This window comes from Strongyloides ratti, scaffold srae_scaffold0000001 (genome assembly GCF_001040885.1).
Source record: "Strongyloides ratti genome assembly S_ratti_ED321, scaffold srae_scaffold0000001".
Taxonomy (NCBI): domain Eukaryota; kingdom Metazoa; phylum Nematoda; class Chromadorea; order Rhabditida; family Strongyloididae; genus Strongyloides; species Strongyloides ratti.
The window spans coordinates 213,495-227,787 of NW_020171519.1; the positions used below are offsets into that span (position 1 = coordinate 213,495).

At 19.8% G+C, this 14,293-nt stretch overlaps 6 protein-coding genes across 6 annotated transcripts; 3 read left to right on the top strand and 3 right to left on the bottom strand.

Moving 5' to 3' along the window:
- Positions 1 to 111: 111 nt before the first annotated feature.
- SRAE_0000008100 (Sulfotransferase family-containing protein) lies at positions 112 to 3,010 on the top strand (the record flags this gene model as incomplete). Its single annotated transcript, XM_024645924.1, has 5 exons — positions 112 to 384; positions 426 to 522; positions 568 to 588; positions 2,085 to 2,628; positions 2,683 to 3,010. The coding sequence occupies 5 exons, from the start codon at positions 112 to 114 to the stop codon at positions 3,008 to 3,010; spliced, it is 1,263 nt and encodes a 420-aa protein (XP_024500158.1).
- A 1,405-nt stretch (positions 3,011 to 4,415) lies between these two features.
- SRAE_0000008200 (Astacin-like metalloendopeptidase) lies at positions 4,416 to 5,629 on the bottom strand (the record flags this gene model as incomplete). Its single annotated transcript, XM_024645925.1, has 2 exons — positions 4,416 to 5,525; positions 5,573 to 5,629. The coding sequence occupies 2 exons, from the start codon at positions 5,627 to 5,629 to the stop codon at positions 4,416 to 4,418; spliced, it is 1,167 nt and encodes a 388-aa protein (XP_024500159.1).
- Positions 5,630 to 6,744: 1,115 nt separating this feature from the next.
- On the bottom strand, positions 6,745 to 8,424 carry SRAE_0000008300 (Moulting cycle MLT-10-like protein family-containing protein; the record flags this gene model as incomplete). The annotated part of the gene is made up of 2 exons (XM_024645926.1): positions 6,745 to 8,341; positions 8,390 to 8,424. The coding sequence occupies 2 exons, from the start codon at positions 8,422 to 8,424 to the stop codon at positions 6,745 to 6,747; spliced, it is 1,632 nt and encodes a 543-aa protein (XP_024500160.1).
- Positions 8,425 to 9,077: 653 nt separating this feature from the next.
- Positions 9,078 to 9,386, top strand: SRAE_0000008400 (Hypothetical protein; the record flags this gene model as incomplete). The annotated part of the gene is made up of 1 exon (XM_024645927.1): positions 9,078 to 9,386. The coding sequence occupies one exon, from the start codon at positions 9,078 to 9,080 to the stop codon at positions 9,384 to 9,386; it is 309 nt and encodes a 102-aa protein (XP_024500161.1).
- Positions 9,387 to 11,487: 2,101 nt separating this feature from the next.
- Positions 11,488 to 12,126, top strand: SRAE_0000008500 (Hypothetical protein; the record flags this gene model as incomplete). The annotated part of the gene is made up of 1 exon (XM_024645928.1): positions 11,488 to 12,126. One exon carries the CDS (start codon positions 11,488 to 11,490, stop codon positions 12,124 to 12,126), a length of 639 nt encoding a protein of 212 aa, XP_024500162.1.
- Positions 12,127 to 12,189: 63 nt separating this feature from the next.
- Positions 12,190 to 14,106, bottom strand: SRAE_0000008600 (Moulting cycle MLT-10-like protein family-containing protein; the record flags this gene model as incomplete). Its single annotated transcript, XM_024645929.1, has 3 exons — positions 12,190 to 13,132; positions 13,187 to 14,004; positions 14,056 to 14,106. The coding sequence occupies 3 exons, from the start codon at positions 14,104 to 14,106 to the stop codon at positions 12,190 to 12,192; spliced, it is 1,812 nt and encodes a 603-aa protein (XP_024500163.1).
- Positions 14,107 to 14,293: the final 187 nt, after the last annotated feature.

Genomic DNA, 14,293 nt, shown 5'->3' on the forward strand with positions numbered 1-14,293 from the left:
ATCAAATATTTATCCATAAATATTAATATAGCATTTTTCTAACAAATCTTAGTAAAATTTGAATTGATATATAAGCCATACTTGAAATAGAATTATTCATTTAGGAAGATAATGAATTTATATATTTTACTCATTACATTTATCACAGTAACATTAACATCATATGGATACAACGTTGGTAATTGTAATGGAAAATCTAATACAGGTACTTGTATATATATGACCTTTGCAGAAGATGCTTTTCAAAAAAAGTTTCTTCCATTATTAGATGGAATGACTGCAATACAAATAGATTTTGCTGCATATGAATATAATAATAAAACAGATGATGTACTTAGAATATTAAATGAAATTATTGCTGATGAAGTTAATCAAACAACAATGGTTAGATTTTATTATTTTTAACTATAAAATTAAATTTTTAGAAAGAGTTTACTAAACAATTGCCTGATGTTACTTATAAAAATCCAACAAACGTTACTTTAGTTGGAACTTTACCTGATATTACTGATCAAAGTAGAGGTAACACAAATATAGTTAACATTTTAATAAGTAACATTATTTTAGGTTTTTTAATGACTTTATTGAGTTATATATTTAGAATATAACGTTAAATAAAAAAATACATTTTTAAAAAATTATCTATTTTATATTTTAATAAAAATTTTTATTTAATACACTCACTTTTATATTTTTTTTGTTACAAAAAGTTTGCCGAAATAATTATAATCATATAATTTCTTCTTAATTGCTTAAATAAATGTAAAAAATATCATGTTTTGACTATTTTTATTCTCCTATTAACAATAGTTACTTTGTTATACTATTATTTTTTTGCACCAGTAATTATAAAATTATAAATATAAAATTCTTTTCTAAAAATGTAACATAGCTAAACTTTAAACACGTAAAAATATATTTACACAATTTATTTTCATATAAGTTTTAAATTAAAAGTTTTTTAATCTAAAAAAAGTTATTTATTTTAATCTTCTACTAATATTTTTTAAATATTGCTTAATAAAAAATTCAAAAATTAAATATTTTTAACAGTAAAATAATATTTGTTTTTTTTATATGTATTATTTTTTAAAAAAATATAATTAAAATAAATACAATAATTTAATACTAATATTGTAATTTTTTTTTATTCGAAATATATATATTTTTTATATATTAAAATAGATGAACTTTATAATACTCATGATGTTTAATTATTTAAAATTTCAAAGTAATTTTCTACCTTTTTTATTGTACTTTAACAATAAAATACAAATTTTATAATAAATTACTATAAATTTTTTTTACCACAATATAACATCTATTAGATATGTTGAATTAGAAAACTTTTTTTCTTATAATACATAATATAACCTGTTTCAGGTTGTCATCTTTAGTTAACAATAAAAATAAAATATATTTAATAAACTTTCTTTCTTGGAAGAATTTTTAAAAACATAAAAGTTTTGCCATAAAACACTCGTATTTGTTTCTATTAAAAAACAAGTTTTTATCATATTTTAATCATTAATTTTTTTATTTCATTAATTATGATTTACTATTAATTTTATCATTTCTAATTTTCTTATATAAAATTAAAAAAATGATCATGATGTTAAATATTTTATAGAAATCTTAAAAATTTTTAACTAGATTATTAAAACATACATTAAAAAAAAAGTAAAACTTGTGTTGTAAATTACGTTTAATTGTTATTTAATTATAAAAATAATACTAAGTAAAGTATTTATTTTTGTTAAAAACTTTCTTTCTCTGTTATAATTGTTTTATACAAAATTATTATTATTTATTTTATTTGTTTACATAATTTATTTATAAAACAATTATTATTTTATATTCTTTTAAAATTTGAATATATATTTTATAATTTTTTTAAAAAAACTTTTATTATCCAAATTAAAAATTAATTAACTAATGACTACGATCTGTTAATTTTTAAATTTTCACTTGATAAAACAATAAACTTAATTTTTAAGATTTTATTTATTAATTAAATAGAATGTAAAAAATGTATAAAATAATATATTTACTACTAATTTTTCTTAGTTTTTTTATTTCTATAGTAAATTTTAAAGTTTTTGCAATTGAAAATAATCAAAAAAATGATACAGATAAAAGTATTATTAATGATACATTACCAATTCCAATGATTAAAAAAACATTTCAAAGTGAAAAAAAAATTGAATATCAAGGATCATCAAAATTTAAAATAGGAATTTGTTTAATTGGAAAAAATTTTAGTTCAATAATGATAAGAATTTTTTGTATTTTAAATAAAAATAAAAAAATTAAACACTGTACAGAAAATAATCGATATTCAAGTATAGATGCCATGGCAAGACAATATAAATTAAAAGGGATTGATGAATTTTTTGAAAAATATAAAATGTTAATGATTGTTAGAAATCCAATTGATCGGTTAATAAGTGGTTTTATGCAATTATGTTACTATAGAATTTACCTTAAACCAAATGATGATTATTGTTATGGATGTGATAAAAATTTAACTTGTTTTATTGATAATCTTCAAGCTGATTTATGGAATGTTGTTAAAAATCAAAAAATTCCTGATCAATTTTATGATTATCATTTTTATCCTCAAACATGGTATGTTTTTCTTTTTCTATACAAATTATCATAAAATTATAAATATTTTTTAAGGCAATGTGAATATTATAAATATAAATATATGTATAAATATATTAAATATTCTCTACCAGATATGAAAACATTTTATGATACAATAATTATTCATTTAGGAAGTGTACATGTTCCTAAACAACATTTAAATTATCTTAGAAAAATCCTTCAATCAACTAAAACACCCCATATTACATCTACAAGAAATGCAACGATTGATTATAAGAATATTCTTTATAATAATTCTACATTATTAAAAAGAGTATGCCTAATATTTTATTATGATTTTATTGAATTTGGTTTTAAATTTCCTAAAAATTGTCTTGATAGAAATATTAAAACATTATAAATTTAAAATATATTAAATGAAAAGTAGAACTTTTTTTAACTGTTGCTAATTTATATTTTATATTATACTCAACTAGTTAAAATCTTTAGTATGCATATATTTTTTTTATCATAATACATTATTATTTTGTACTATTTTTAAATAAAAAATATTATAAACTAAGACAATTTGATTAAAATAACATAACAACAATTATATTAAATACAAATAATTTGATTCATCATCTCAATTATGCTTTATATAATTAAATTATTTTACTCATTAAAAAGTACATGATTAATTAAAAAAAAAACTTTTTTATCTTTTGTTATTTTTTAATTGTTGTAATAATAATTTATAATTTCATCTTTGATAAAAATGTTTCCATTGTAAAAAAACATTTTTAGACATTCATTATTTTTTACATAAACTTAAAAGTACTTATCATAAAAAAATATAATAACATTAAATCAAACTTTTTTAATATAAATAAAAAAATATTAAATTACACCTATTTTTGCATAGAAATATATTTTAAAATTCTTTTTTTTTTATTTATATAAATATAATAAGAAAAATATTTTAAATATTATTTAATAATGTAATTTGTAATATTTTTTGATAAGAATTGATTACATACAAAAATGGTAAAATAATATAATCAAAAGATTTATTTAATTATGTTCTACATCATTTTACTCTTGATAATTATTTTTTTTAAGAATATATTTCAAACTTTTTTAAAAAAATATTGTACAACTTTTTAAATTACCTTAAATATACTATGATAATAGAAAATAATTTTTATAAAATAAGTTAACATTTATAAATGTAATAAAAATTAAAACTTTATAAAATAAATTTTTTTTCTAAAAAAATGTATTTATTAATTTGTAGTAATATATTGTTTAAATTTAAAAAAAGATAAATTATTGTGTAAAAAATAATAAACGGTCGTCTTATTTTTTACTTTTTAAGTTATTAGTATTTTTGTAATACAACAATTTTTTGTAAATAAGTTAAAATTTTCTTTAAATATTTAGTTAAATATTGATAAATATATTTAATAAAGAATCTGTTTAATGAAATTTTTTAAATATTTAAAAAAATTTTGATAAATTGACAGTTACTTTATGTAATTATTACTTTTAGTAATTTATAGTAATGTTAAAAAATATTATTAACTATAAAAAATGCACAATAAAAAAAGTTATAAATTCATATTTTATCAAAAAATAAATATATGTTGAATTTTTTTTTCATTTAAATATTTTAAATCTATATAGAATATTTAATTATAAAAATAAATTTAATAAAAAATCATAAAAATATTAGTATTTTCGTAACAATTAATATAAAAATTATTTTTCCTGAATAAAAATTTTAGTAAAAAAATTGACAATCGAGAAAACAAAAATAATATCAATTATTTTACGTAGTCAAATTCTCTAGCGGTTTCTTTAGTTACAGCTTCATACCTTATATTAGCGTAATGATTTTCTTTACGACCGTAATATCTTACTAACACCTGACTAAATATAGGTTTCGTTTCTACATCTTTTACACGACCACATATGCTAAGACCGGTTGCTCCTTTGTCATAACGATTTTTAATTTCTAAACCATATGTATTAGTACATGGATTTTCATTTGGAAGGACAGCATCATCAACATAAACAATTACTTTGTATCCTGGATCTGCTTTAATAAGATAATTACATTGAATATTAGATTTTATTTGTAGTGATTTTATATCATGTGAAGCTTTAAGAATAGTTTTACCACATTCTTTATCAGATGGAGCAGCAATACCACATAATTTTCCTACATATCCTTTTGGACATCTACAGTGACCACAATTCAAAGGATCAGGATATCCACCATTAATACATCCCTTAACTTTTTTGGGACAAACTTTTCCACAATGAAGATCATTAAGAAGTTTAATATCATTGTGACTAAAGTCAACTCTTTGTCCCAACATTTTATTATATAATTTATTCCATTTTGATTTGTATGATGGTTTTCCATTTATACTATGTTGTTTTGATTCATAATTCATAATAGAACCAAAATCAAATGCAGTATTCATAATTTTAACATCAAGTCCACTTATTTTGGTATAATATTTTTTATATTCATCTTGAATATTATCTAATTTAACTTCAACATATGTATCTCTATCCCAACGTTGAACATGTGGTATTAATCCAAAGGCACGACCAAGTAAAGATTTAATACACCCAATTCTAAGGGTACAATCTTTATTAACATAAATAATAGTTGATTTTCCTTTTTCTAAATTATCCTCAACATAACTATCTTTTTTTACTTGTTTAAAAATAATTCCAATATTATCAAATGGTTTTTTTACTTTTTTAAATGTAATACATGTATAATCAGAAATATGAGCAATTGCTTTTTCAATAATTTGACATTTAGATGTAAAATCATAATAATAATTAACTGGCATTGTAAAATTAAATATTCTTCGCTTTAAAATAGCTCTTTTATCTCTTACATTATAATTTTCATTCTGAAAAAAAAAATATTGTTATAAAATATTAAATAATATAAACTTACATTATAACATAAAGATGGTATTAATAATCCAACAAAAATTACAAAAAGATAATTCATATTACTTTAAAATGTAAATTCATATCAAATTATGGCTTTTATATATAATAATTTTATTTTAAAAGTTTATAATAAACAATAAATATTGAAATAAACTTTTTATAAAATGTTTTTTAATCTTAGATTTTCTAATTTATTAAAAAAAACATTGATAATTGATATAGGTATATTAATTTAACTAAAAATGTTTTATGCCATAATATTTATTTAAACTTTTACATAAAAAAATATAAAAAAATTATTTTTATTTAACAAATATGCTAAATTTTACTTTTAAATTAAATATTTCACAAATTTTATAATAATTATACACCTCAAAAGTATATTTATTTTTTAAATTTGATTATTATTAAACAAAAGTTTTACTTCCATCATTAAATAGATTTAAATGAAAAATTTTTAAAATTATTATTAAAATTATTAATAAATTATATTTCTCAACATTCATAAATTAAGTGTTTCAAAATTGTAGAAAATATTTATATATTAATATTTATGCTATTTTTATGTATATTTTTAAGAATGTTTTCATAAATTATATAAATTAAAATTTTAAAGTACTTTAGATTGGAAAATAACTTATATGATGTCAAAGAAATAGATTAAATTTTAAACTTCTAAATTTATTATAAATAGATAAAAAATGTTAAGAATGTAAGCGATAGTTTTAAGAGAATTTTAAGATAAATATAAAATTTGATAAAAATATATCATCAAAAAGAATTCCTTAAAAGTAGTAATAATAATTTATTTTTATATTTTATTTAAAAAATTTTAAATTTTATAATTTTTTTTTTATCTTTGTTAAATTATTTGAAATGTTTAAATTTATTTTTTTCATAAAACTATCAAATTTTTAAACAATAATATATATCATATTTATAAATAATATTAATGTTAAAATTGTTTTTCATTAAAAAAGTATTTGTATTAAATAATATGACGAAGATTGATAATAATATTATCATTTTCTTAAAAATAAAGCATAATAAATTTTTAAAAATAATATTTTATTAAGGATTATTAATTATGGAAAAATTTTTATATTTATATAAAAAAAAGTTTAAATATTTTGGTATATTAAAAATTTTGTAAATAAAATGATAACTTATATGTTATGATAAAAATGTTGGTGATAAAACATTGGCAGCAAGTATTGTATCCGTATATACAGAAGGTGACAGTACAGAAGGTGATAAAACAACTCCAGATAAAACTGTTGGTGATAACACATCTGGACATAAAACAAATGGTGATAAAATTACAGGAGATAAAACATAAGGATTTATAACATTTGGTGATAAGACATATGGACTAAAAACATAAGCATTAAAAACGGCTGCTGAAAGAACATTTGGTCCAAGAACGTATGGAGAAAATATCATTGGATTTCCTACTTGTGGTGATAAAACTGGTGGTGATAATAAATATGGAGCAATAATAGATGGAGAAAATAATGATGGTGATAATGTTGTTGGTCCAAGTAATGTAAAAGTATTAATTGATGGTGAAAAAGCAAAAGGTGATAATGTTGTATGATCATGTTTTAATATTAAAGTTCTTTTAAATCTTCTTGATAAAAATCTACTACCACCTCTATTTTTTGCTATTGGATCAGGAAGTTCACTAATTTTTCTTATACTCTCCCATAATGCTCTTTTCTTATCAACAATTGTCATTTTTTTATATTCTGCAATGCTAAAAGGAAAATTACTTCTTTTTGTTTTATATGGACCATTAATTCCAAATAATATTTCTAATTGACTTGATGTTAAAAATCCGTATTTTAAACTTTCCATATCACGTTTTTGCCTAAAACTAAAAGTTTTTTGAATATTTTTAAAAGTTATAGAAACAAAATCTGTTATTTTATTAATATCATCTTCGAATCCATTGTCTTTTAAAATATTAGTAACATCTTCAATAATTGAATCAGCACCAGTGACATCCATAACCATTTCTAAAACTGCTTCTTTATCTTTGTCATCCATACCTAATTCATTCATTACTTTTGGTAAAGGTAAAATATCATTTTTTGAATTGGGATCTTCTTCATCATGATAAAGTGGAAATAAATTTGGACTTAAAAATGAATTTTTTGATTCTCGATTTCTAATATTTGATGGAAGAATGGAAGCAAATTTTGGAGATAAAATTGACGGTGTTTCTTTACCAGAGTAATGTTTTCTTAATGTATATATTAAATCATCAAATTGTAATTCCAAAGGTTTTGAAGGTGTTGTTGATCGAACATATCTTATTAAATATTCAGGTTGATCTTCAGAAACATAATCAAAAACACGTTTATACAAATTTTCAGTATTTATGTTTTTACCTTTTATTATATTATTGAGCATTTTAATCTTTTGATATGTTTCTTTCCAAGTCTTTTTTTTTTTTACTTCTTTTTTAGGACTATTAAAAGTAAAAAGATTTGTAAAGAATCTAACAATTTTTCTAAAAAATGAATCTTCTGAATCTTTTGTTTTTAATTCATTAATAATATCTTTTTTTATGACATTATAATTTGATATATTTTCACGTTGAATATGATACATTTCTCTAAATCTATATGATTGCCTTTTATTTCGATTACCAATTTTAGTTAATTTTTTATCTTTTGCCAATATTATACATTGAGCAGGATATTTTGGTATTTGATTATTATAATCAATTTTTTCTAAACATTGTAAAAATGCTACTTTTTCTTTGCTTAAAAAAAATAAAAACATATTATAATAAAGAATATTAAATACTTACATTGAATTCATTTTATTTATTAAATCTTTTCCCATAACACCAAGCAAACTATTAATAGCTTGATTATACCATGATTTATGAAGATTTAAAACACGCTCAAATTGGTTGTTATCAAGTTTATATTTTTCGAATAAGCTTTTATCATTATCCTTAAAACTCTTAGAATTATTCAAAGTTATATTAAAAGAAAAAATAATAAAAATTGAAGTTATTATATAATGTAGAGTAAATTTTAACGTCATGAAATATGAAAAATATTTTATAATTTTTAAATTTTTATTTAATATATAGTATTTTAGTAAGTTTCCATTGTTAATTATGTTTAATATTACAGTGATAAAATGCCATTAAATACTGCACCTAACATTTAAAAATTTTTATTGCTCATACTTTGTTCATACTGAATTTATGTATGTTAATTGTATGTTAACAAGCATTCTTTTATCAGTACAATAAAAGTATATTACGAAACAATATGTACCTTAATATAATTTTAACGTATATTTATATAATTTTTTAATATTTTATAGTCAAGAATCCAAATATATAATTATTTTATTACATTATATAAAATATTGTTATATTAACCAATTTAATTATTAGGTTCAAACAAAATATTAATATTAATTTGTTAAATTCATCTTATTTACTTATGTATAATATTACATTTTTTAGTTTCATTTTAATTATGAGACCATCTACTCCAATAAATGTACCATTAAAAGCTGGTTCATTAAAATCATTAAATACAAAAAATCAAAAAACAAAAAATTTTGGTATTCAAGTTTTATCAAAAATAAAAGATAAAAATGCTTTTATAACTAAAATTAAAACAAATTGTCCAATATATATTCAACCAATTCATTCTAGTATTTACAAAGCAAATCATCCTTCAAATATTTCTACAAAATCTACTTATGAAAAAAATGTTTTGAAAATTCCTTCATCAAAATCTAGAAATTATTATTTAAGTAATAAAAGCTCACATAATTTTTAGAAAATACAAAATAAAATTTTTTATTATTTGAATATTTATGTAACATTATTATTTTTAAAATAATGTTATTTAAATAATTTTTAATATAATTGATAAATCAAAAAAAAATTTTTAATATTTTAATTAATAAATTTTTTAAGTAAAAAATATTTTTAAAAATGTATAATTTAAATTAGTACATTAATAACAAAAATTTGATCAATCGTTGAACCTTTTTGATACTTTAAAAAACTTATTTTATAAAAAAAAAAACATATTTCAACCTAAAAATTGTTGTAATAAAATTTTGTTACTTTATAGTATTATTTGATTATGGTTAATTAAATTAAATGATACAAAGATTTTCAAAACCTCAAATGACCAATTTTAAAGAAAATGTCATTTTTAATTAAAACCACGAAAAATATAATTTATTGAAATAAATAATAAAAAAAATAAGTACACATGTATTATTTAAATGTAAAAAAAATACTTCTAAATTATAACAAATTGATCAAAAATTCATTTCATGGTATAAATATCTTTTTTATATAAGTTATATGTAATATACAAAAAGTGTTACAATAAATTATTTTATAGTTTCACCATTCTAAATGATATTTACTGTAAGCAATGATTATTATGTAACAAAAAGAATTTTTTTTAAAACATTTAACTTTTCTGATAAAATAACCTACATATTGATATTTATGAGATTATCAAATCTCAAAAGTAATACTAAGGATATATCTGACCGTAAATTGTATAATAAAAAATTCAAAAAAGGTATATAAAGATGTTTCAATATTTTTAAGAACAATTATTATTTTGTTGACCATTGCTATTTAACAATCAACATGTATTTGTTTTTTTTTCAAAAATGTTTATGGAACAGAAACATTATAATTTATAAATTTCTATTATTTTTAAGTATATTTATGTTTTTTATTTCACATGTTAAAGCATTAATACCTGACTACAAAAAAGAAGCTATTGAAAATATTAAATTAACTAAAATTCAACAAGAAAAAGTTATGAATTTACATAAATCATGGTATAATCAAGCAATTAATGGTCTTATTAGTGTTATGGGAAAAGATTTAATATCTATTTTACCAAGTGTGTAAGTTTTTTTTATTTTTATAAAAAAAAAACATTATTAAATTTTTTTTGTAGAAATGAAAAAATTGCTTTATTAGAATGTTTAGAATCTATTGGATATATGAATATTGATCCAAAATTTCCATCACAATGTCTAATATTAGCAAAAGATAAAAAATTTCATAGATTAAAACGACAATCATTAAGATTTAGAGAGGATTTTCATAAACACACAGAGCATAATCTTAATAACAATATCATTCAAAAAAGTGTAATATCACAACTTAAAACAAGAGAATCTGAGAATTCATTAATAAAATCATTAGTAAAATTATTTTCAAATGTTGCTTCTATTGTTGATCCAAGAAAAAAAAATAAAAAAGTAAAACCATGGAAAGATACATACAAAAAAATTTCAAAATTAAATAAGATTATGAGAGCAAAAAAAATTGATACAGAAACTTCGTATAGACGTGTATTTGATTTTGTAGCAGAAGGTCAACCAGAAAGAATTATCAGAATTGCACGTTCCCTTGCTAAACCAAAACCATTACATGTACAATTTCAAGATCTTATTTTTACATTTGAAAAACATTATTCTAATAAAGAAAATCCTTCAATTTTATCACCAAGATTTGGTTCATTACTTCCATCAAAATATCAAAAAAATGGAAATAAATCATTTGTTCTTAGTCCTAATATATTTCCTTTATATCAGGATGAATCTGATCCATCATCCAAGTATGATATTCTTCCTATTCCTAAAGTAATGAATGAATTAGGAATGACTGAAGAAGATAAAAATGCTGTTCTGGAAATGATTATGGACATAACAGGTGCTGATACAATTATTGAAGGTGTTGAAGATGTTTTAAAAACAAATGTATTAGGTGAAGATATTGAAGCAGTGACTTCTTTTATATCTAATTCTTTTAAAGCAGTTGAAAAATCATTTAATACCAGACAAAAGAGAGATATGGAAAATAAAAAATATAGTTTTTTGTCTCCTCAACAGTTAGAAATGTTATTTGGAATTAATGGTCCATATAAAACAAAAAGAAGTAATTTTCCTTTTAGCATTGCAGAATATAAAAAAATGACAATTGTTGATAAGAAAAGAGCATTATGGGAGAGTATAAGAAAAATTAGTGAACTTCCTGATCCAATAGCAAAAAATAGAGGTGGTAGTAGATTTTTATCAAGAAGATTTAAAAGAACTTTAATATTAAAACATGATCATACAACATTATCACCTTTTGCTTTTTCACCATCAATTAATACTTTTACATTACTTGGACCAACAACATTATCACCATCATTATTTTCTCCATCTATTATTGCTCCATATTTATTATCACCACCAGTTTTATCACCACAAGTAGGAAATCCAATGATATTTTCTCCATACGTTCTTGGACCAAATGTTCTTTCAGCAGCCGTTTTTAATGCTTATGTTTTTAGTCCATATGTCTTATCACCAAATGTTATAAATCCTTATGTTTTATCTCCTGTAATTTTATCACCATTTGTTTTATGTCCAGATGTGTTATCACCAACAGTTTTATCTGGAGTTGTTTTATCACCTTCTGTACTATCACCTGCCGTATTAACTGATTCAATTTTGGCTGCAAATGTTTTATCTCCATCATTTTTATCATAAAATATTTTAATAAATTGTAAAATTTTTTAATATTAATAAATTTTATTCTAATAAATTAAAATTTTAACCACCGCTTGAAAAAATACTAGGTGATAATATATCAGCTGCTAGTGCTGATTCAGTCAAAATTGCTGGTGACATTACAAAAGGATTTAGTATAGCACCTGATAATATTGTTGGTGATAATATATCTGGACAAAGAACATGTGGACTTAAAATTAATGGAGATAATACATAGGGATTTATTATATTTGGTGACAAAACATAAGGACTAAATACATACACATTAAAAATAGCTGCTGATAATATATTTGGTCCAAGAACGTATGGAGAAAATATTAATGGATTTCCTATTTGTGGTGATGCGATTGGTGGTGATAATAATAATGGTGCAAAAATACCAGGTGAAAATATTGATGGTGATAAGATAACTGGAGCTAAAATAGTATGATGAAGAATAGTTGGTGAAAAAGCAAATGGACTTAAAAGTATTTGACGTTTTTTTCTCTCTTTACTTTGAATATCAGCTATATAATAAATTGTATTAATTAATGCTTCTCTTTTCTCAACTTCTGTCCATCTTTCATATTTATTAATATCAAATGGAAAATTATCAGTTTTATATATACCATTTTTTCCAAATAAATGTTCAATTTGATTTTTTGTCATAAAAGTATATTTTCTTTTGTTTAATTCTCTTTTTTGTCTAATAGTAAAAGTTTTTTCTAATTGGTCAAATGAATCTTTTATTACTTGAGATATTTTTGTAATATCATTTACCATTTCACCTTTAGATTCATTATCTAATTTTGTAAATATTTCTTCAATTGACTGAGAAACTCCACTAATTTCCATTATCATTTCTAAAATATTATCTTTACTTTTTTTATCAATACCTAAATTTTTTAAAATGTACGGTATTGGTAGAATATTATTATATTTTGAATCACCTGAATCTTTGCCTTCAGGTGTATATAATGGAAACAAGTTTGGTGATAGTATATTTCTAAAAAAAGAAACTTTATTATATAACTAAAATTTTATTACATTTATTTATTACCTCGTATTACCATTATTATCTTTTTCATAGACAGGAAGAAATGTGGGAGAGAGTATTCTATAAAAATTTTCTTTATTATAATGTTGTATAGAATCTAATAGAGCATGCGCTTCTACCAATAAAGATGGTTCTGATATCCCAAATTGTTCCTTTAATTGTGAACTAATCTTTTTTGGAGGTGAATGACGAATTTCTTTACCAGTAATTAGATTAAAAACTTTATCACGATAATTATTTTTTGTTTTAAATTCTTTAAATTGTTTATGAATCATTTTAAGAGATTTATATAGTGATGACCAATTACGAATTTTTCTTTTACGATTTTTAACAATATTTGCAATATTTACAAAAAAATCACGAATTCCTTTAAAAGAATTTTGTTCATATTTTTGGTGGTAATCTTTAAGATCAGGCATATTTTTTAATGAAATAATTGAAATATTTCTTTTATATCTTTTTGAATAATAAAATTTTTCATGAAATTTTATTGTTTTTATTTTTTTATTTTTAAATAATAACCATTTTCTAGAATAATTTTTCTTTTTACTTGAATCTACATTAATTATACATTGTGATATTTTTTTCAAATTATATGATTCTTCAATTTGTTTCAAGCATTCGATTATTTTAATTTTTTTCTTTTCACTAACATTTTCAAATATTTCATTTCCGACTGCTCCTAATAAACTACTAATAGCATTATTATACTGAAAAAAATGTGCTCTTGAAACTCTATTATACTCTTTTTCATTTAATTTAACATTTTCAACATTACGCCAAAAATTATTATCAACATTTATATAATTACAACAATTAATCTAAAAATATTAAGTAATAAAAAATTAATTTGTTTTTTTTCTTCGACTTACATTAATATAATATAATAAAATAATCAAAACAACACGATAATATTTTTTCATATTAAATAAAATATTATATTATTTAGTAATATTTTTTAATTACATATTATATTTAAATAATTGTTCTCATTATTTTGATAATAAATTTTACCTTGAAATATAACATATATATTAAAAAAAAAAAATAGTTTATTTTGAAATGTTATTTTAAATATATATATATATATTTTTTTTTACTAAGAAAAAC